We start from the raw sequence: 22087 nt of genomic DNA, 5'->3' as shown, positions 1-22087 counted from the left end.
TGTTATGTAAACAAAGCTCGAGTCTTATAGTTGTTTACAAAAAATGTAATGTAGAGAATAAGCATTTCTTAGACAAAATGAAATGTAAAAAAACAATTTAAACCAATTCAATATCTTCATAAATACTATTATCAACAAAAGAAAGCTACATTTGATTGAACCTTTCACCAATGCAACACATACATGTATGTAAACGGAATTACACTATTTGATCTTTGTTTACAAAACAAAGAATTATGAACTCTGTATCTTGCTTCTAACTTGATATTTGACTTTGAAATTTTGACATAGCATTTATATAAACTTCTATATTTATCATTATAAACATTGAAAATGGAAAAATAAAATATGAAAATTTTGAGTCAAATCGTGTCCAAGTCCCTCTAAGATATGTAAATCTTGACACTGTGACCGGGGTCAAATACATGGAAGGGTATCAGACTAGTTTTTGACAATTTGAACATATTTCAAATCTCAAATTAGGTAAGGAAAATTGCCGATATTTACGAAATGATGGCATTTAGCATGTTTAGGCACAATTTTCATCGGGATCGATACACGAATATTTTCCCGCGTTTCTTGACGTGGATCGGGTTTCATGATGCCACAAAACAGAAAGGTTGTCTTTCCTTCCACATTTTTGAAACCTGATGATAAGCTGATAACCATGATACCGGTGAAAGGTGTGTAGTACATTGCTCTTTTTCATGTGTATATCATATATGAAATAAAACCGTTTTAAGTGTGAAAATATTGTGTTTAATTAGTTGTCTGGTTTCTCCATCTGCATATCTGTCATAAACATGATAAAATCAGAGAGCATGCAATGACTTTTAGCTAAATCACGTTATTCTACCACAGGGGCTCGTCACGAAGTTTTTCAGCCTTTTATATCTACCACCTCTATACAATAAAATAACTTCGTGACGAGCCCCTGTGATTCCACAGAGAAACTTCAGCATCGTTTTTGAAAATTGTAGAGGGAATTAAGGTAGACTTACCCAACATCTTGTCAGCAAAAAAAAAATCATTATAGATAAACATTCGGTGTAGATCACCAGAATTAGTTGGGGGTTGGGGGTACAAGTGCTTTTGTCACAGCGTGTTCTTTATTTTCCTTTGCATTGTCGTCGGAAGCAAATTGAAAGTGGGGGGGGGGGGGGCCTAGACTAATCCTCTATTATGCTCTGTGCCTAATGGTTAGGTCTAACTTGGCAAAAAAAGTGGGGGGCTCATCGTCGGTAACCCACGGTTGATTATGCGTCGTTCCTGCGTTACCGACTATGGGGGGGGGGGGGCGGGGGGCTAAGCCCCCCGCCCCCCTGATTCCGACGCCTATGCTTTGAGAAGTGGACAGGGATGTAGGCTATGCTTGCCCACTTCTCAAAAGCTTTAGAAAAAATTCCAACAGCTAAGAATGAAAATACTACAATCTGACAATTGTGTTTTAATACAGGTTTTGAAATTTAAAAAAAGTTCACTGGTCAAGTGGACCATTGATTTTATGAAATTTACCGGTCGGAACAAATATTCCCAGGTACATTTTTGACTTTCAAATAAAATATAAAAAACGCATTTTAAAACAAAAATGGGAAAAAAAATGGAAAATTTATATTTAAATGTATTGAAAATTTTCCTGAATCTCTACTCTTTACTCGGGTCTAGGCAACCCCCGTTTTTGGAGGATATAGATTTTATCCTCCAAAATTGGAGGATAGGTGCTTGCGTCTCCTGGTGGATCTTTTCAGATGAAGTTTTTACAAAGGGAATTAACTCTGACATAAACTATAATAACTAGACAATTTAAAAAAAAATTCACCTTATTTAGCTGTCAATAATTATATTTATTGATAATATTTAATAAATATTAAAGTTTGAATTATTGCAGGGCTGATTTTAATGAAAAATATTTTATGTGAAGACTCTCACATTTTTTTTAAAATTCAGTTTAATTCATATTTATAAATGGTATCATTTTGATTAATAACAGTTGACATGTCATATTTTAAAAATACTATACATAGAATTTCAAATCGCCGCATACAATCATTAGTTTATTTCCTTAACTTTAATTTCCATATGGTCTGGTGCTTGCATTTTTTCATTAAAGATATGCATGAAGCCTTTGAAATATACCCATGCTATCCTCAAAAAATGGAGGAAAATTTCACCCACAATTCAAAGCGACTTTCCATATATGGTAAAAATTGGCAGCCATCTTGAAATTGAGCTATCCTCCAAAAACGGAGGTTGCCTAGACCTGTTACTTTTAATTTCATTGAGTTGAAAACATAAGCATATGTTTCATAATCGCCTTATTAATAGATATTGAGACTGGTCAATGTTTGATGCGCAGGATGTTTCATCAAGGTACTTTTTTTTCTGTTTTTCTTGTAAATGTTTAACAAATATTTCAAATTCTGTCTAAGTTTCTCGTAAAATGAAAGTCAAACTAAACTAGTGACTGCATGCTTCTCCTGGTTGACAAGAGCCATGTTGTTTACAGAGTATGGTTGTATTAAATGATGAAACAAAACAAATGGCATATATTCACTAAAAAAATATATTAGGGTTTAAATTTGTTATCATTTTTTTTTATTAAAATTTAAACATAGTTTGTGACTGTAAAATAAATTGGAAATCATAGCTTTCAGTTAGCAGTCGGAGACCTTAATTTGTTAATTACGGTAGCCTTACCCTTAGAATGCATGTATAAACTTCGATCTGGTCAATTGAAGCTGGTGTTTGCAAAATTTTAAATCCTGCGTGTAAAGATGTTATAGTCTTGAAGTAGTATATTATATTACCGGACATTCTGACCGATTAAATAAGAAAAATTAACGGACATTTGAAATATTGATCGGTTTTGCCGGTGGGACCGGCCGATTTCAAAAACTCTGTTGATATGTTTATTCACCAATAAAGGGCCCTCATGGGTCATATTATACATTAAAAAAAATCATATGATCAATACATGATTATAACAAATATTGGTTGAAATAGGTGGAAAATATATTAATGTCTAGCTCCACATTACAAGCTGTTAGTCTGTTGCAAGTATATAAAATGATTTCTAGATGTAATGAAACAGAACTGCAGCTATATAATAACAAGGATATATCAAAGAGCAGTGCATGTATAAATATTGTATCGGTTATGTAAGCATAGACGTTTATATCTGATAGAAAACATGCCAAGTTTTCAAACACATATGCAAGGGTATGCAGGTTTGCATACATGTACATGTATGAGCAGTTATAAACACATTCCATCAAAGCAGTACATTAATTTAATACATGTAGTATTGATACTGAAATACAACCCACAATATGTATTTGTATTCCATATACAATCATATGTAAAAATACTAAAGAATTAAACATTTCATATGTATTTTCAAGACAGGACAGAAAGTGGAAGGATAGTATTTTATATAGAGGAGTGGAAACTTTATTTTGTTGGCCTGACCACTTAGAGCACCAATAGAGAATGCCTATTGCAGCTAGAATTTAGTTTTCCATATCTGTGCAATCTTGTACCATAAGTACTTGGGCCACAAATGTTCTGTATATTGTTTCTCTGGTGTAGGATTTTTTTTGGGTACACTGACTGAGTTACAGGATTTACAGAACCCACCAGCTGGGCTGAAACGAAAACCATAAACCAATTTTTAATTATTCATGACAGCTGTATTCATATTCGAAAAGGACTATACATGGTTTGAGTTTAAAATGGCCCCCTTAAATGAACAGTGTCATTTTACTGTAATTCTTTGTTTTTTTTGTACAAGTATACATTTGAAGTTTTTTCATAATTTTCATTTTGATTTTAGTGCCCACAATTTGAAAATAAGACATCATAAAGTTTACCTTTTCCTGCCATTTTCGCATTTTTAGCATAAAACTGCTTGTTTCAAAGCAGTTTTACTTTAAGGAAACATTTAGTGACTGCTTGAACAAACAAAATATTTTCACCAAAGATGTATCTCTCCAGTACTTATAAGTGACAAAAAGTTTGTTCTTGTTCAAAGATTCGCTCTATATTACCTATTGGAACAAAGATAGAAAAATTGTCACTTTTTGACTGATTTTGATTGAATTATAAAAAAAAGCCAATTCTGACGTCATATACTGCCAGTGAGTGCATATAGATCAAATCAATAGGTGAAAAAAATATTTTATGTCAATTCTTTTATAAAATGAAAATATGGATCACTTTAAAAATAGTGAATTATGGGGGCTAAAATGACTAATATCATATAGTTCTTTGTAGACATGATCTACAAAGAACATGTAAATGTATTATGCATGTTTGATAGCATATGTAACTGTAATTGCAAGTGTAAACTGCTTCAACATGTCATACTTAATGTATAGATAAGTATCCATTAAAATTAGGTGCAACTGTAATTTTAATGCAAATAATAATTTTTAAAAAATTACATCTCGGTCAACAACAATCAAAAGATTTGTTACTTAATTGCCACATTTGTGTTGTCAAAATGAGAAATGATTATTACAATGAAATATTAGATAAAAAATTGCAAAACTATATGTGTGACATGCATCTTTTAGTTTAAGTTATTAAGTGTATTAAAAAATGGCCTTGTTGGCAATTGATATAAGTAATATTATATTCATATACCAGTATTAAATATATTTTTTTAATTGAGACTTCTAATTTCTTAGTATGTAGTGTATCCTTTCGCTCAGATATTTAGAATTGTTCAATAAGCATGTTTTGTTGAAAATAAAGATCATGTTTAAAATTTGAAGTTGATTTTATTTTTAGATGATCGAAACTTGCAAATTCTTTTAATGCCTTTTAAGGTTGATTTGTGATGTGTGAATTATGAGAGATCATCAGGCAGACAGTGAAGAACAACAATAAAGAGATACAAGATAGTGGTGTTCCAAACTACAGAACAAGCGAAGATCAAGTCGGAACATGGGTGAGTTTTCTTGTAACAGAAGGCGATAGTCTTAATTATGTTTCTGTTTGACAAGAAATCTTTGAATGCCCCAGAATTTGATTTGTTTTATTTTACACTTTCATCTCTTTCATTTAAAATATTTACATACTGGTAGTGAATCGGCAATCAAACGGTGTGTTGCTTTGATGTGTCAATTGCAATGCATTGAATAAATTCACTGGTCTGTGTTTAAGGTGACAACACAAGGAAAACAGGAAGAGTTACTGTTCTTGTAGTACAGTAAAACTTATATACAGAAATTTGACTATGCAATCTGTGCATTTTTCTATCAGTTAGCAATCTCAAGTGTATATATGCATCAAAAATATATTGACAAATTGATAAGAAAATGCGAAAAGTACTCATAAACATGTGATTATTTGTTATGTAATAACGCATTTATTGTAAACAAGATGAAAAGTTGGAAGACCTGGCATATGTGACGTCTTTTTATCAGAAGAAACCAATGGTGATTATCTAAATGGTATATTGATCGAATATTAGGAATATGCTGCGATGTTTTACAAAACGAGCTATAATTTAACACTCTGTATTCAAACAGGTACTGTTTGAAATATGCTGATGTGTAATAAGAATAGTAATATGGTCTTTCTTTCTTAGTAGCTCTGACCACAAACTTCAATGTAGAGGCTTTTAACTTTCAATCCTCTAGCTGTGGTCATTATAAGGCTTACATATCTTTTATCTTTTAAAATTTCTGTAAAGTGAAAATTAACTCAAACCTCTTGCGGCACAAAGGACGCTTTTGGAACCTAATATTTTTGTACTGCATTGGTTGGATAGCAGATTCTGCATATACAGAAATAATTTGTGATTGAAGGGTTGGAGTGTAGAGAGGGGTAAGGGAGGGATTGGAATTGAACCGATGTTTAGGGGGTATGCAAGATGATTTAAATTCGATGCGATTCCCACACAAATAACATCTAAGACAACAATTTATAAGAACAAACCTTTAATCGAAGCAAACAAGTTATTTACTTGTGTAGCTTCAAAGAGTACTAATTTGTTTCGAAAAAAAAGCTCATGCATTGTCCATTTTTGTTTCATTGGATTGCCTGGCACCAGTCCTTTACACATAGATCTGTTGTTATCAATCCCCTCTGTGAGGTGGATAAAACATCACTTGGAGTCCAATTCTCCGTACTTATACATCAGACAGTTGCGCAGCTTGCGCCCATTCATGTATTCCTGCCATATTGTCTTCTGTCACATCTTATTTCTGAAATAAAAGGCGACATATCTCAGTTAATTCCAAGACCAAAAAATTTCATTACGAGTAACTCGATCCTCTTCTAATGCAAAATACGAGATGAAAAGCACCGTAAACTTTTATCATTAATCGCTAAACCTTTCAACACATGGGTTCAAATTGTCTTGATTCATAAAGGCTGGCCTCATCTTCAAAGTATGTAAATTCAGGGTTTTACAAACAGTTAAATCGTACAGCAGGTTGATAGCTAGAGGTAAACTTCCTCCTTAATTTCAATAAAAGTCCTCATCTTCACATCAAGAAAAGACATTTTCACTATAGGCAAGATGCTCTTTGAATTCCTAAATTTTGCTTTTTTGTTGAAGCCCGTCTGACTGCCTATTTGAAATGGCTATTAATATGGTGCCTTTTTTGTCTAATCTTTAGTGATATTTTTTGCTTTTATTTGATTCACAATTTCAGAATGATAATGGTTTTATATAGCTATAGGCCTGGTGTTTTAGTGTCAGCTAGATTTTTAGTCAGTGATAGTTTTTTTCTTTCAGAGATAAAAAGTTCCACAAATAGGCTATTGATTTAGAGAGTCCTGTTTTCCTATGTAGGCGTTTTGATTTCTATATTCGATATTTTAGACCGATTATTTATATAATACACGATTTAAATAAGAATTTTCAAAAAAGGATTGTATTTAATAAGTCCAAAATTTGCCCACTTTTACACAAATAGTTTAAAGCTGCTTGGTCCGATTTTTTTGTAATTACAGTATCAATTTTTTTTCCATACAAATCATTTATCTTAGAAAGGTATGGGCTTTCTCCTATTTACACGAGCAGAATCAGTCTCCTTTCAAAGTTAGAAATATTCAAAGTAAATAAAAATAATTTCTCTTTGGGCAAACGAAAAAACAAACCAAAATGCATCACGGGAATGTTTAGAAAAGGAAACCGCTTGGTTTCGTCCCCCGAATGATTGGGGTTATTCAACCCGCATGCTATGCATCGATTGTAAAGAAAGCAGACTTTAGAAATATTAGCGAACAAAACGTACACATGTTTATTTGTAATTTGTCTGATCATTTCGACCTTTATTTAAGGCGATTTTAAATTCGTAATACAACTATTACCGTCTCGTCGTCAGGGGTGAAATTTAACATGAGGCGAAATAACGAGGTACCTTTTAATGTCGTTTGTTTTGTTAGCAAATTTTGTACGTATTTTTCTTCATTGAAATTTGACATAATTGACGGGTAAAACTACTGCAATGTCTATTATTATATATATACTAAGCATAGCCATCGTTTAAAAGCGTGCATAAAATTTGATATAAAATCGGACCAAGCAGCTTTAAATATCATCTTATCATTCAGATTTTTTAATAAAACACAAAACAAAATTTGTTCAGTTATAGCAATCTAGAAATTTGTCAACATAGTTTGTTCTTTGTGTTTTTATGACTTAATTCACAAAAATAGACAATTTGCTGCAATTTCTCATAAAGTCCAAATAAAGGACATATTTTTCTTAATACTTGGAATTTACATGTATGGCTAGGGGTTATTCCACTACCATTTTTACCTTAATGAACGAGCTGTGGTTTTTTGTTGTTGTCAAAAACCTAATGGAAATACTTGTACCTAATTTTTGCTTTAAAAAATCTATTGCGCAGTGAAATAAACTTTCAGAAATGGGGTAGAAATATAGCAAATCATAAAACAAATTATTATAAATTGAAACAGCTTAAGGGCCAAAATAAAATTGTTGTTTGTTTGGAATTTCCTCCTGCCTCATTGAAATACCCATACTGATAAAATTTTAGTAGCAAAAAAATTAGAATTTTTTTTTTAATATGGACATTTTTATTTTTTACCTATTTTATAAAACTTCAAGTTTGGAAGAAAAAAAACCCCATCCTTTCCTCCTGGGTCTAGAAACCTCCAGGTGGCAATTCCAAACAAACATTTATTAAAGGATGGCCTCGTACATATTGCAATTGGAAAACACAATTGTCAGTTAAACTTTTGTAAATATTGAAATGCATAACATTTGATTCAGTATGAAGTTTTTCATTGATTTAAAGAAGTGAGACAAATTAATTGTCCCCTGCTTTCACTAAAAGTGGAGAATATAAATTTGGGTGTGTCCATCTGTTTGTCCACACATCAGTCTTACAATCCATCTCTCTGTCATTCTGTCTGTGTGTTACACTTTTGTTGCAGTGCAGTATCTCAAACAGTCTTTGAGCTTTTGCAACAAACTTTTCCCTATGGCCTAAAGAAGACCCCTATTGATTTTGAGGCCTAAAGGTCAAGGTCAAAAATTCCTACATTCCGTTTGTGTGTAACACTTTTGAAGCCTTTGGGCTTTTACAATGATTCTAAAGGCCAAAATAAGATTGAGATAAAATATCAAAAACAAAGCTGTCACCCCCCCTCCCAATCAGTGCTTTGCCTTCAACTCTATAAATAAATAAATTCATATATTATTATACCCCCTGCAAACGAAGTTTGGGGGGGTATATAGGAATCACCTTGTCCGTCCGTCCGTCTGTCTGTGCAATCGTGTCCAGTCCATATCTTTCTTATGGAGAAGCATTGAATGTTCTAACTTCACACAAATATTGCTTAGGACCAAAGAGTTTGTCATGACCTTGACCCAAGGTCATTTGGGCAAGATCAAGGTCACTGGCAGAAAAAGTGCAAATTTTGTGTCCGGTCATTATCTTTCTTATGTAGAAGCATTGAATGTTCTTACTTCACACAAATATTGCTTATGACCAACAGCTTTAAAAAAATAGAGCAGTTGTTATTTAAAGAAAATAGACGGTGAAATAGATTCATCCAATATTTTCTATAATTGGAAAAATACATGCATTATGATTATGGCTTACAGCCATCTAGTTGCCGGATAATCTTTACGGCAAAGAGTTCAGTTATCTGAATATGCGCGACAAAAAATAGTTCTATTCGAATGTTGCAAAGTTAACTGTTTGTTGTTCATAATAAATATCTTTAAGCAAGATTATATTTTCCATATGTTATTATCACTTATGTTATTGTAACCAATATGAATTGACTTTATTTAAATAAACTCGAAATCTAACACGAATGAATATTAAATGCAGTGTTTTTCCCTAGGCCGTTTTTGCAGAGAGGTATAGGCCACCGCCATGCATCACACAGTGCCGCCATGCTTTCCGCTATGCATACTTACATGTATTATTAGCAAAAAAATCTTTTCCCAATTATTTCAGATCCTAACAGTGATAAGTAAATGTTAAGTTGTCGTTATTTCGTTCAATCTTCATAAAAACATTTGCACCCGCAGAGAGCGTCGCTAACTTCGATCGACATCGATCTCAGCAAGGGGGAAAGTGTTTAACGGTTAAAGGACTGAACTTATGATTGAGATATATTGAAACTGGGATTATAAATCGGTAATAAATGCATAAATAGAGGGGCAATTACTACTTGTTTTAATATAATGTGCCTTCTTCGACACCGCCGCCATTATCGAATGTTGAGGATTTTCCAAGATCTAAAAATAGCACAATGTTCCCTCGATGGAGTTACCTTGGTTGTGCTATGATTGAACTGTTTATTTGTCGTAAAAATATTGGAAACTTGAGACCAAATGTACTCAAATAAGAAAACAATATACAGTTAAGCTTGATTGCAAGTCATATACGGAAGCGATGTCACACTACTATAACATAAAGATATCGTATAGTATGCCTCTGAAAATGACCGTGTACACATGTCATGTGAAGAGAGACTAACTGCAAAGTTATAGTGCAGTAATTAATTTTAATTAAATTTGGTGTCAAAACAAGTTTGCTGTAATTGCATAGTTCTGCCTGTTTCTTGCCCCCCCCCCCCCAAGAGTTTATCTCTGTACAAAGGGAAAAAAATAAAACAGAAGGTGTTAGAACTGCCTTGTGAATTTATATTTCTTATAAAAGCTTGTGAAGGTCAGCCTCTTAAAAAAGTAGAAAAATATGAATAAATATACATTTATGAAATACAAATAAAATGGAATAATACTTGTTGGTGTAGATTTCATGAGAATTCATTAATAATAGTACATAACATGCAGTACATTTCATCATTTGGTTATATTATTTTTACGCGCAGTGATTTCGCGCTGGTTTTGGCGCTGTTACGTCGCACCATGCACCAACTCTCGCACAAGTTCATAGTGCTTAGGAATACAAGGTATACTGATATTTGAGAGCATGTTCATTGTTGGTTTTAAGTGCTTTTGTGTCCCATATCGTTGAATGAATTTACAGTTGATGTACTTCAGTTGTTGGATAAAAGAAAGAAACAAATTGTCTCATATTGGAGTTTGAGTCTGACATCATCATAATTATTTCATGCAGTCTATGATTTTCCTAAAAGCAATGGTGGTTTCAACCAATTGATAAAAGAGGGGTCTAGATTTTAATCCTGTCTGTTTCGGTCACTAAGGCTCGACCAATCAACAAATGGGGCATGTTGATATTGGTCCTGTTAGTTTCTATAGATCTATGAATTACATGTAGCTAGTTACTTTCTATAAAGCTATAAATAAACTAAAGTTTCCATAAGAAATAGAAGGAATCATACTCGATCCATGTAAATATAGTCATATCAAGCCCGTAAGCCATTATGGCCCTTCAGGCCTTTGATTTTTATCTTAGCGGGGGTATCAATTGTGAGCTTGCTCACAGTACCTCTAGTTGTGTGCTAATTTATTCCACCAATATTTGATTAAAAAGAAGCTAGCTGTCCTAACAATACACATGGACTTAAATTTATTAACAAAGTGGAATCATTGCTTAATGAGTTAAAAAAACGAAAGCACTGAAAATCAACCTTTATATCAAGTTGAGAGTAGAATCAGCTTGCAAAATCATTTCAGTTGTACAAGTATAATGTGATGCATGCTACCACACAAAGATTCTTCTGGAATCATAAAATGGTCATTTTTTTTATTAATTGCAAAATCATCTTTCCCTATATGGATTGATTTTCACATTGTTTTCTCCAGAATCATTTTGTCATCAGACAAAATAAAAGCCCTGCTCCAAATGTTAAAAAACAAGTGCTTTCAAAATTACTCTTCACAACGCCCAACTGATTAATCAAAATATTTCGAAATAAAGGAAACTTTTAAAACTAGGAGGCAAAAATAGGTCCCTTTGCTAAAGTGCAGTATTTCCTTGAATTATTCTCTGACAAATCAAATATTTTGAAATAAAGAAACAATGAAAATTAAAAGACAAGAAAATGTTCCATCATCAAAAAACAAGTGATTTCCTAAAATTATTCTTACGAGGGTCATTCAAAAAATACGAAGACAATGTGGCTGTCTATCATATCTTTTTTATGAAAGTCATACTTAACAAATTAATCTGTGCACCAACACTTATGTTATTGATATGCAAAGTTTTAGTCCATTTTATGAAACGGTATTTTTGTTACCCCTTTTTAAAAACAACATGTTTTGTCACCACGGCGCACGGTAACGTTCAAAACATGACGTCAAGATTAAACGCATACAGTTTATAGATATACCCCATCTTTATATCATGATTAGTCTCTTGTGTCTTTAACCTTACAATTTAAAATGGCACTGAAGCACTAAACATCTTATTTGCACACATTTGTTCGAGAATCATAAGTTAGTTTTTCAAAGTTTTCATTTTCTAACCGTGTGTCTCTTAGTTTACAGTAAGGATAACCCTGAACGTCGGTTGACGTTACTTATTTTTTGACCAAATATTTACAGATATTCGACTCTCTTGCGGACTGTTTTATATTCAAAATACAATTATCACCACCCCCACAAAATTTATTACAGTTAAACACAAACTTGCAAATAATTGTTGACTTATTTTTTGCACCATTGAACATTTTCACAGCTTATATCGGCTTTTTCCTGAGTAAAATCCATTTTGTTTGTACTTCTCGTTGCGCCGTGACGTCCGGCGACGTCGATGTTTTAGTCAATTCTAAAGAGGACTATCAGTCTTTAGTTACTAAATATCTGTTCGACAAACCAATATATCCCGTCATTATTTGGAACATAGAATACCATGACTATACTTAATTTGAGGTTTCAATATTATTTGGTTTTAAGCCCAAATTATAGAGATATTATTTTCAACATTATATTGTTTATTGTTGACATAACACAAATTTTGACCGTGCGCCGTGACTTCATTTTTGCAGGATTAGATTATAAATAATTCTTAGAAATAAAAGAATTTATTAACTTTTTTTCTTGCAAATTGTTTGAAACTACCGCTTAATTATGTCTACCAAATTTAGTAATGATATGATGTTAAGTAACATAGCTATGACAAAAGTCTTCGTATTTTTTGATTGACCCTCGTAACAATATGTTTTAGATCAAATGTTTTAAAATAAAAAAACAAAACTTTTTTCCTTTGTATTGTGTCATTTAAAAATATGTGTAAAAAAATTAATAAATAAGATTGAAGAATTTGAAATTCAAAGACATTTAAAAAATAAAATTCTTTCTTCGGTGATTCATGTTGGATATGAAGTTGGCGACATTGCAGAAAAAATACAATTCCCGTGGTAGAGGGTTATGTAAATTTTATCTGCAATGATCCTTACTTTCATAACCAGCATGAATCATCATAGAAAGCATATTTTTGTTTATATTTACATCTTTCTTTTAACAAATTTAAAATAAATTGATTGTAAAAATTAAGTTGAATTAACTAAATTACTGTTAATTGTAATGTACATCATTACATTAGCTAAAGAAACAGCCAAATTGTCTCCAATGGGAGTTTGAGTCTGACATTGATCATAATAATTATGGCAAGCAGTCAATGAATTTTATTAGGCCGCTGTATGTTTTGACCAATTGATAAATAGGGCATGTAGATTTCAGTCCTGTCAGTTTCTATAGAGCTATGAATTAGCAATAATTAATTTCCCTAAGAAATGGAGGGAAATTCATACTCAGAAGATGTAAATATATTATACACTGTATAGAGAAAGTGAGTCACTTATCTGGTATCTGAGATTGAACATGTCCAAATAGAATGCCTTGTAACTAATCCATGGAAACCTGTTTTTTTTAATAAGGAAGATAGTACCACAAAGGAACTTTCACTGTGTTGTCATATACCTTAGCTTTGTATACGCTTTTCTTGAAAACAGTTGCAAAAAAAAAATATGATGGAGGTATACATAATGAAAGAGTTTAATTGTTATTTCTGTTACTTTATTATGAATTATCCAACAACCATTTTTGATAAAGGAATATATTTCAAACAAGGGAATTCTTAGATGCAGTATAAGAAGAATCCTACATGAATGTACATGTAGACAGACGTAATTTGTTTTTTCCTGTACATAAGTCCTTGTAGCTTTCTTTGTGCTGGCAAGCTGCACTTGGTATTTATAAATAATATATATATTGTACTTGACAAATTGTCACATCTTTGATTAAAGAAAAGAAATCCTTTTTTCATTTGGTAAATTCGGATCTATGCATTTGAAAGTGGTGGTCAGTTATCTGAGAAAGGCAGATGCTTCTTTGTGTGAAGCCTGAAGTGTCACTAAGCTGCTTTTGTTGTATATATAGTTCTTTAGTGTCTGCTCAGCAGTTTTAAATGATCAAGAAGTACGTCCCATGCTGAAGTTCCATCATGGCCACTTGTTCACTTGAAATGTGCATGTGCTCTCTAAGTATCTTAAGCAATGGTTAACAATTGCAAGTGATTAAGAGAACTTTGGTTATAAGTTCATCCGTGCTGATTAGAAATCAGTGTTAACATCTGGGATACAAAATTCTGTTAATTTAGATTGTAAAGGTGACGTGTTTCACAAAAATTAAATTCAATTTCAACGAAGTGTATGTTTTTATTTTGTTTATATTTAATAAAACAGAATTAAATGGTCTAAGAATTAATTCGAAGAGAGTTGACATTTTGTTTCAAGTATTCATGGAGGAACACATCATGTTGAATGGATAACTGACTGGCAGACATTTAATGTGAGATTAATAGAGAGGGGATTAATGTGTGTGTTAAAGCCCACTTTGTGAAACCTCTCTTAGCATGTGATTTCATTTGACACTCTACCCCTTTCATCTTTTCAGTTTTCCAAATTGAGTTTATAATGTATTTTTACATGCTCACTTACGATTGTGCACATATTCGTGAGGAAATTTACACCTGCCTGTAAGTTATACCTCTTTTTGGAAAAGGTAATTATTACGCAGGAAAACCCAAAATTGAAGCGGCATGTCCACTTGTTAAATGACAGCTTTTGTGCGTAATCTTTAGGTGGAAGATGAGATAGATTGCTTACAGGAATCCCTTTAAAACTTTTATTCCCCATAACAAGCCACAGCATATGTATGCAATATGGTTTACAGAATATAGGTTGTCTTCATCACCTGATATCAAGGATACATTTGCTCAATTTCAGTTCCAGTTTTTTGGCCCTAAAATTTAAACTCCATTCAAGTCTATTTCCTTCATATGATTTGACCTAAGTTTTATTGGTAATATTCATATTAGTTGCTTTACAATATGACCATCAAAGAAGTTTTTTTGGCCTGAATTCACTTGACTAAGGACTATTTATTTTTAGAGTCTCATCCAGTCACCCAATCAGTTTTCCAAACTTTTGACTCAGTATTATAGTTAATTTGGAAGTCTTGTTAATTATTATACTTATACCTGGGTTGTCAACTATACCATTACTGTAGATCAGTCAATATTAAAGGTCTATACATGCACTGATACAGGTATCATACTGACAGTTTCATCATATTGTTTTTCGAAAATTTTATGTAGATATCTTTGTGTACAACTTGACTTGATGAAAGTAATTACATAGGTTTCCATAATGTGATAATCTTTTTCAGGTATGTGTTGGTTAGAATTGGGACAGAGATGGGCATCTCTTGTGCACACTGAAACTGCATGTGAACGATTTTTGCAGTTACTTGTTATGTCAATAACCTTTGTTCCTAGCCACTATTAGTACTTTATAAAAAAAGGCATTTTAAGATTACTTTACAGACTATTATAAATTTCATTATGATACACATGGTAACCCCTATTATAACTTTCATTATGATACACATGGTAACCCCTTTTATAACTTTCATTATGATACACATGGTAACCCCTATTATAACTTTCATTATGATACACATGGTAACCCCTATTATAACTTTCATTATGATACACATGGTAACCCCTATTATAACTTTCATTATGATACACATGGTAACCCCTATTATAACTTTCATTATGATACACATGGTAACCCCTATTATAACTTTCATTATGATACACATGGTAACCCCTATTATAACTTTTATTATGATACACATGGTAACCCCTTTTATAACTTTCATTATGATACACATGGTAACCCCTATTATAACTTTTATTATGATACACATGGTAACCCCTTTTATAACTTTCATTATGATACACATGGTAACCCCTATTATAACTTTCATTATGATACACATGGTAACCCCTATTATAACTTTCATTATGATACACATGGTAACCCCTTTTATAACTTTCATTATGATACACATGGTAACCCCTATTATAACTTTCATTATGATACACATGGTAACCCCTATTATAACTTTCATTATGATACACATGGTAACCCCTTTTATAACTTTCATTATGATACACATGGTAACCCCTTTTATAACTTTCATTATGATACACATGGTAACCCCTATTATAACTTTCATTATGATACACATGGTAACCCCTATTATAACTTTCATTATGATACACATGGTAACCCCTTTTATAACTTTCATTATGATACACATGGTAACCCCTATTATAACTTTCATTATGATACACATGGTAACCCCTATTATAACTTTCATTATGATACACATGGTAACCCCTTTTATAACTTTCATTATGATACACATGGTAACCCCTTTTATAACTTTCATTATGATACACATGGTAACCCCTATTATAACTTTCATTATGATACACATGGTAACCCCTATTATAACTTTCATTATGATACACATGGTAACCCCTTTTATAACTTTCATTATGATACACATGGTAACCCCTATTATAACTTTCATTATGATACACATGGTAACCCCTATTATAACTTTCATTATGATACACATGGTAACCCCTTTTATAGCTTTCATTATGATACACATGGTAACCCCTATTATAACTTTTATTATGATACACATGGTAACCCCTATTATAACTTTCATTATGATACACATGGTAACCCCTATTATAACTTTCATTATGATACACATGGTAACCCCTATTATAACTTTCATTATGATACACATAGTAACCCCTATTATAACTTTCATTATGATACACATGGTAACCCTGAGAACCTTTAAGTCCACTAGCTCCCTTGTCAAGTTTACTGTCAGTCACAATAGATAAACATATTGCTGTAAAATGAATGTTTCAGAGTCATATCCAGTCCATAATCCTATCCACTATAACATCGTGTTCCATAGTCCATTCAACTCATCCATCCTTTAACATCCAATTTCTCAGTTCTTTTCAAGTACATTGTCTGATCCATTAATGCCCAGTTCCATATTCACTGTGACTAGACATCCATTTCTACAGTCCCAGTCATCATGCAATTCCTTATCAGTTCCAACCTCATGACCTCCAAAGCTATTCAATGAGCAGGCCCCGACCGTATCCTTTAAAGGTATTTTTACTAAATAGGTTTGTTACTGACCATCTACAGATTGAAATGAATAACATAAAATGAAGGTGAAGTAAAGCCTTTTATGTGCTTTAGCATCCTGACATATTTCCGTAGACAGTCCGTACTAAACATTATATCTGTTCTGTTCTGTTCTGTCAAGGACTCAAATTATGGTGAAATTGATAAATTGAAGAGAGAAATATATTGAAAAAAGACACTACGGTTGCCATGTTGATGTCTATTGTTTGCTACTTGCCGACTATAGAAATATAGATAGCAATCACTTTATGTGTTTTATCCAATGACATTTCCTCATTCTAGTCCAAGGCAAAACATAATGCCATTGTCTAATCCATTGGACATGTGGGCCATAGTCTTGTCCACTAGATACTTGTATTCATTTCTATATATTGTTCAATTCACGTGACTTTCTGTTGAGAGGGAGGAGAGGAGGAAAGATTAGATTGAAAATGATTGTTTGATTTGTCTAGAAATGTTAGTTGACTATCCTTAATTTTAATCAAAATGGGTGACATAATCCTTAATTTCCCTCCCAAGAACCCAACAGCGATGGATTAAAAACAATGGATTCATTTTTGGAACTTCAGGTTAGCATAGTGGCCTTTTGTAGGTTTCCTGAGAAATTAATTTCCATTTATTTCCCTCATACTTTGCAAAATAAAGATGATCACTTGATCTGTCTTCACTTCTTTTTACATCTACGTGATTATATAAATATTTGATCAATCTTGCAAATTTTTGAAATTTTATGTATATCATTACACTGCAGTGTCTGTAGTAAATATGTGGCTCAGATAAAGTTATATAAAATTTTTTTTTTCATGCAGTCGGATTAAAATTTTGTTGGCTGGTACTTAATCAAAATTATCTGAATTTTTGCTCGATGTTGCAAGATTGTTAATCTTTTCTTAAAAATTTCTTTTCCACTTGACTTCCAAAATGCTAGAAATAATCTAAAGTCCTTCGCACAGGTTGAAGATTTCAGACATGCATGAGGTGACTTCTAAATGTGCAACTGTTTTGAGTGTGATTTTTTTCAGCCTTCACATTGTGAAGTGCTGGTAGGGACCTGATTTAACTATAGATATATATTCAGTGGTGCCCCAGGTTTTGTTCAAATTCAAATGATATCCGATTGTAATGTGAAGTCACCCATGTAAAGACTTGGAACCCAGCCTGATCACTCAATATTCACCTTGTAAAGTCTATTTAAAGTCCTAAAGGAGGAGCATCAGTGGGTGATAATTTAATTATGAAAAAGATCAATTCCTCAATTCTGCAGCCTCTTAAGACTGCAACCCTGCGAAAGTCGTACATTTATTTTTATTTGAAAAAAAAAAAAATTCCCAAAATAAGCAGACAAGATAGGAACGCTTTAAAGTAATAGATAGCTATGCATAAAATTTGTGTCACCGTTTTATTTGAGTGTTCTGACCCTTAAAAATGCCTAGGAGTGTAACAAAACAGGTTGAAGCATCATTTAGCATGAATTAATTCTCTGGCTAGGCCTCAACCCTTCACATGGATGTATGCTGGTAAATGATAAGAAAAGTACAGTGAGTGACACCGATATATATTTACATGTTGGAGGCAGCCTAGACCGCTAGGTTATCAAGGGACCCGAGGTCTGTCTGATAAAAGATTATTTTCCAACCAGAAAATTTCCTAGCGCATGGTGTATATTAACCTGTGTGTTTGTGTGTATGTGTGTGTCTCCATTCTCTGAGGAGTTATATATTACTTCTACATCCAATTGTTTTGAGTGTGTTTGTGTATAATTATTTACACACACACAAAAAAAATCTGTGCAGCATTTTATATCTAGAGAAAGAGATAGAGAAGGGAGAAAAAAGGAAGAAGAACGTGAAAAAATCATCAGTGGTGCTAGTTCATTAGTTCAGGATCATCAGAATGAAACTGGAGCCTTGCAGATGAGATATCAGTGCCTGTGAAGTACAATTTCTCCTTTCCCAGAGCTTGTGTTTTTGATTGTCTTTCCATTGTTGTGAACAGCTCTCAAAGAAAATTCATTCCCAATATTTTTTGGGGGGGATTTGTTTTCATTTTTTCCCCTGTGTTTCCAAAAGATTCCAGTTTTCTTTTTTTTTTTTGCAAACAGCCTGCATTGGTACCGCACATTGCAGATGATCTGAAACAATCTCTCCCTGGAAGAAAAATTCCTGGTGGAATTATATAAAAAAAAAACCTACAAAAAAGCTCTAGGAGGCTCTGTCCTATCATGGATTGCAGTACAGGTGAGAGAATCTTAATATATATATTTTTAAAAAATTAAGATCTGGAAAAAACCCCCCAGATGGTTCAATTGATATAGTATGAAGAAAGCTACTTTTCCAGAAAAGTGTTGATCAATTCTCTTATCTTGGACCCAGACTTCAAATTTCCTTCTATTCAGAGACGATAAGATAATAGACTTGATCACTACAGCGCGTTTATATTACAAGGGATAAATACACCCTGATCTAAATAAATAGCACAATATTAGGTTATCACTACAAAGTTTTGCTCCTTAGATTCTCACTGAGGTAAATATTGCCATGTTGGACGTGCACAACCATGCAATATATAATAAGTGTTGGTTTTTGTGGAGAAAACCTAGCATCGAGGTAATGAGCATCTGATTTATTAAGACAAGCTTTGATGTAGGTCTGCAGTTCAGTGCCGTATTAATTTCTTAACCAAGGCTACACTGGAGATGAAAGTGAAATATACTTTCATTTTCTTTCATCAATTTGTTCCCATTGATATTTCTGTATGTTTTTTGTGGGGCCCTGAGTCTCTACTAATGCGATATAATTGAATTGAAAATGAAAATTAGAAATTTTTAGAACAAAATGGTTTTATCAAATCAGGTTGCTTTTAACCGCAATACAGTTTATGGGGGGCAGAAATGAATTTTGAGATACTTAATATTAGCAAGCACCAAATGAACATTTGAAGTCCCATCATAAGAATCTAACAGTAGATATGAGTTTTATTTTATTGTGTTCACTGTTATGTCTAACTAAAAACAATGATAGGCAGACGGTGTGAGACTAAAAGCACCGTGCACTTTACCTTTATCATGCACGCAGTTTGTTTTGTGTAAAAAAGGAAACTCTTGACAAACTTGACGTGAAATTCCAAGGTCTCTAGTTTGTGCTCGGGTAGTATTGATAGCAGAAATCCATAGCTTACACATCCCAAACCCTAGATTCTCTGTACAGAGAAGTGGAGACATGGCAAGCATGACATTCATCAATCATCTATGGATGAGGGCTTAAGGACAGGCACTTCTGACGGTGAACTTGTCCAGTATGTGTCATGGTCAAGGTCATATTAATTTGTTAAATAATTCAGAAAGAGTTCAAGGTCATCCAAATATTTTTTTTCTTTAATTTCAGTTCATGAAAATTTTGACTGTAGATATCAAATTTGGTTGATTTATGTTAGTTTTATTCAATGACACAGATCAGAATGATATACCATTAATTAAATAAAAAAAATATCCTATGGACTAGCTGACTTAAATAATAAATGTAATGTAGTGCAATATAGATGAAAATGCTAGATTTATATGACCTTAAGGTATGTTGAAATAACAAGATTGTTGCAGTGCATATTCTTGTGTAATTACGTATCAGCCCTCCACCCTACCCCCTCTTATTCCCCTCTCCAGTCATTATTTTGCTTAGCTCAGATGAATTTATTTATCCTCATGCAGCCAAATCATTGTTATAAAGATTAAATGTTTGTCATTGTCTATATAATTGTGTTTCCAAAGAGGTTGTACAATGACCTTTTATTAGGCAGAAGGTTACATGATCTCAGTGTGCAAGGCATTGTACCTTTTAAACTTGTCAGATCTAGAACTTTAAAAAAAGCGTGCAATAATGCCCAACTGTACAATATAGTCTTTGATAGAGAAAAATCTTAAAAATCAAGAATTATTAAAGGATAAATAATTGAAATTTAAAAGTTTTTTGAAATCTTTTAATGATTTTAGCTGTATGAATTGTACTAATTAAATATTCCAAAAATTTTCCATTTAGTTGGTATACCTCCATTGTTGAATACCCATGGGTGATATTGTCTTTTTCTTGTTCTTGACCAAAGGTTATCTGACTGGTCAATACCTCGTTCACAATAACATTGAGGTGTGCAATGTCTGTTATTTATTATATACCCTCACACAACTTGTTACAGAGGGCATACAGCAAGTCAGTAGCTGTGTTTATATGGGTATGTAGTGTATAAAATAATATGGACAAGAATGAAAGAAAATCTTATTTCCAATAAATGTACAATAACCTTTATGTATTTTAATGATTAAGTTATCAGTGAATTATTTTTTTAAGATGCCAAACATCATTGAGGGTATAAACAATTAAAAATTTTTGTACTAGGTAACAATAGAATGCAATTAACAAATGAGTTACCATCTTGAAACACACTCTGTTAAAAAAAAAAAGTATCCAGTCGCAAGGGGATGCCCTTCTTGGCATAGCTTTGACCCTGCATCTGGAGTTGTACGTATTACATGAAAAACAGAAGTCTATAGATGAAGTTACCAGCACATTTTATGAAGGAAAATGCTTCATTTTTAGTTCTGAATTGATTGTGACATATTAATTGATCATGACCTCTGACTTAACTTTTAAACAGACATTAATTATCAGAGAAATGCCAATTTTGAAACAAATTGGCTCCATGGTATTATGTTTATCAACAATGCCTGTTGTCTGAAGATTTAATTGTCACCAAACAGAAGGTGTGCGTTGCACAAATCTCCATAAGATAATTTCTTCTTTTTAATGTTTTCCATTACAACTCAGATATGTAAACATGCTATAATATTGTAAAATCTGTTAAAACCTTAATTTCTTTTTTCTCTTATCAATGGATGTATGAAGAACAGGTAACATAATTGCGATCAAAACAACCCTTTGAAAGTTAGCTGGCTAGGTATTGAAGAACCTTAAAGTACATGTTTGAGATGGAAATATTATTATTAGAATGTTTTAATGAGAGAAAAAACAACATTAAAATCAGGTGAAAGACACTTAAAGGCATGTTTAAATTACACAACAAGCAGGTGAAAAGCTGTTGGTCGACGCTTCTAGGTAGTCAAGGGATAGATGTC

At 32.6% G+C, this 22087-nt stretch overlaps 1 protein-coding gene and 1 long non-coding RNA gene across 11 annotated transcripts in view; one reads left to right on the top strand and one right to left on the bottom strand.

Annotated features, from left to right (window-relative positions):
• Positions 1–559: 559 nt before the first annotated feature.
• The window catches only part of LOC128181137 (nuclear hormone receptor HR96-like), a 106690-nt gene continuing 85162 nt past the window's right edge, over positions 560–22087 (top strand). For 2 of the 6 annotated variants that reach the window (XM_052849415.1, XM_052849413.1), the window contains exons 1-2: positions 560–683; positions 4830–4951. In XM_052849415.1, the coding sequence (XP_052705375.1) occupies positions 4948–4951 (4 nt within the window). In that variant the 5' untranslated portion in view covers positions 560–683; positions 4830–4947. Of the gene's footprint in view, positions 684–4829; positions 4952–18350; positions 19203–22087 lie in introns of those variants that run through there. The other 4 variants (XM_052849411.1, XM_052849412.1, XM_052849414.1 and 1 more) reach the window with 4 other exon arrangements.
• The window catches only part of LOC128181139 (uncharacterized), a 76422-nt gene continuing 60263 nt past the window's right edge, over positions 5929–22087 (bottom strand). For all 5 annotated transcript variants that reach the window (XR_008243289.1, XR_008243288.1, XR_008243287.1 and 2 more), the window contains one exon: positions 5929–6212. This is a non-coding gene — a long non-coding RNA (uncharacterized LOC128181139). The remainder of the gene's footprint in view (positions 6213–22087) is intronic.

Source organism: Crassostrea angulata, chromosome 4 (assembly GCF_025612915.1).
Source record: "Crassostrea angulata isolate pt1a10 chromosome 4, ASM2561291v2, whole genome shotgun sequence".
NCBI classification, from domain to species: Eukaryota; Metazoa; Mollusca; class Bivalvia; order Ostreida; family Ostreidae; genus Magallana; species Magallana angulata.
Note: the sequence above shows the minus strand (reverse complement) of the source record. Positions and strands in the feature narration are given on the sequence as shown.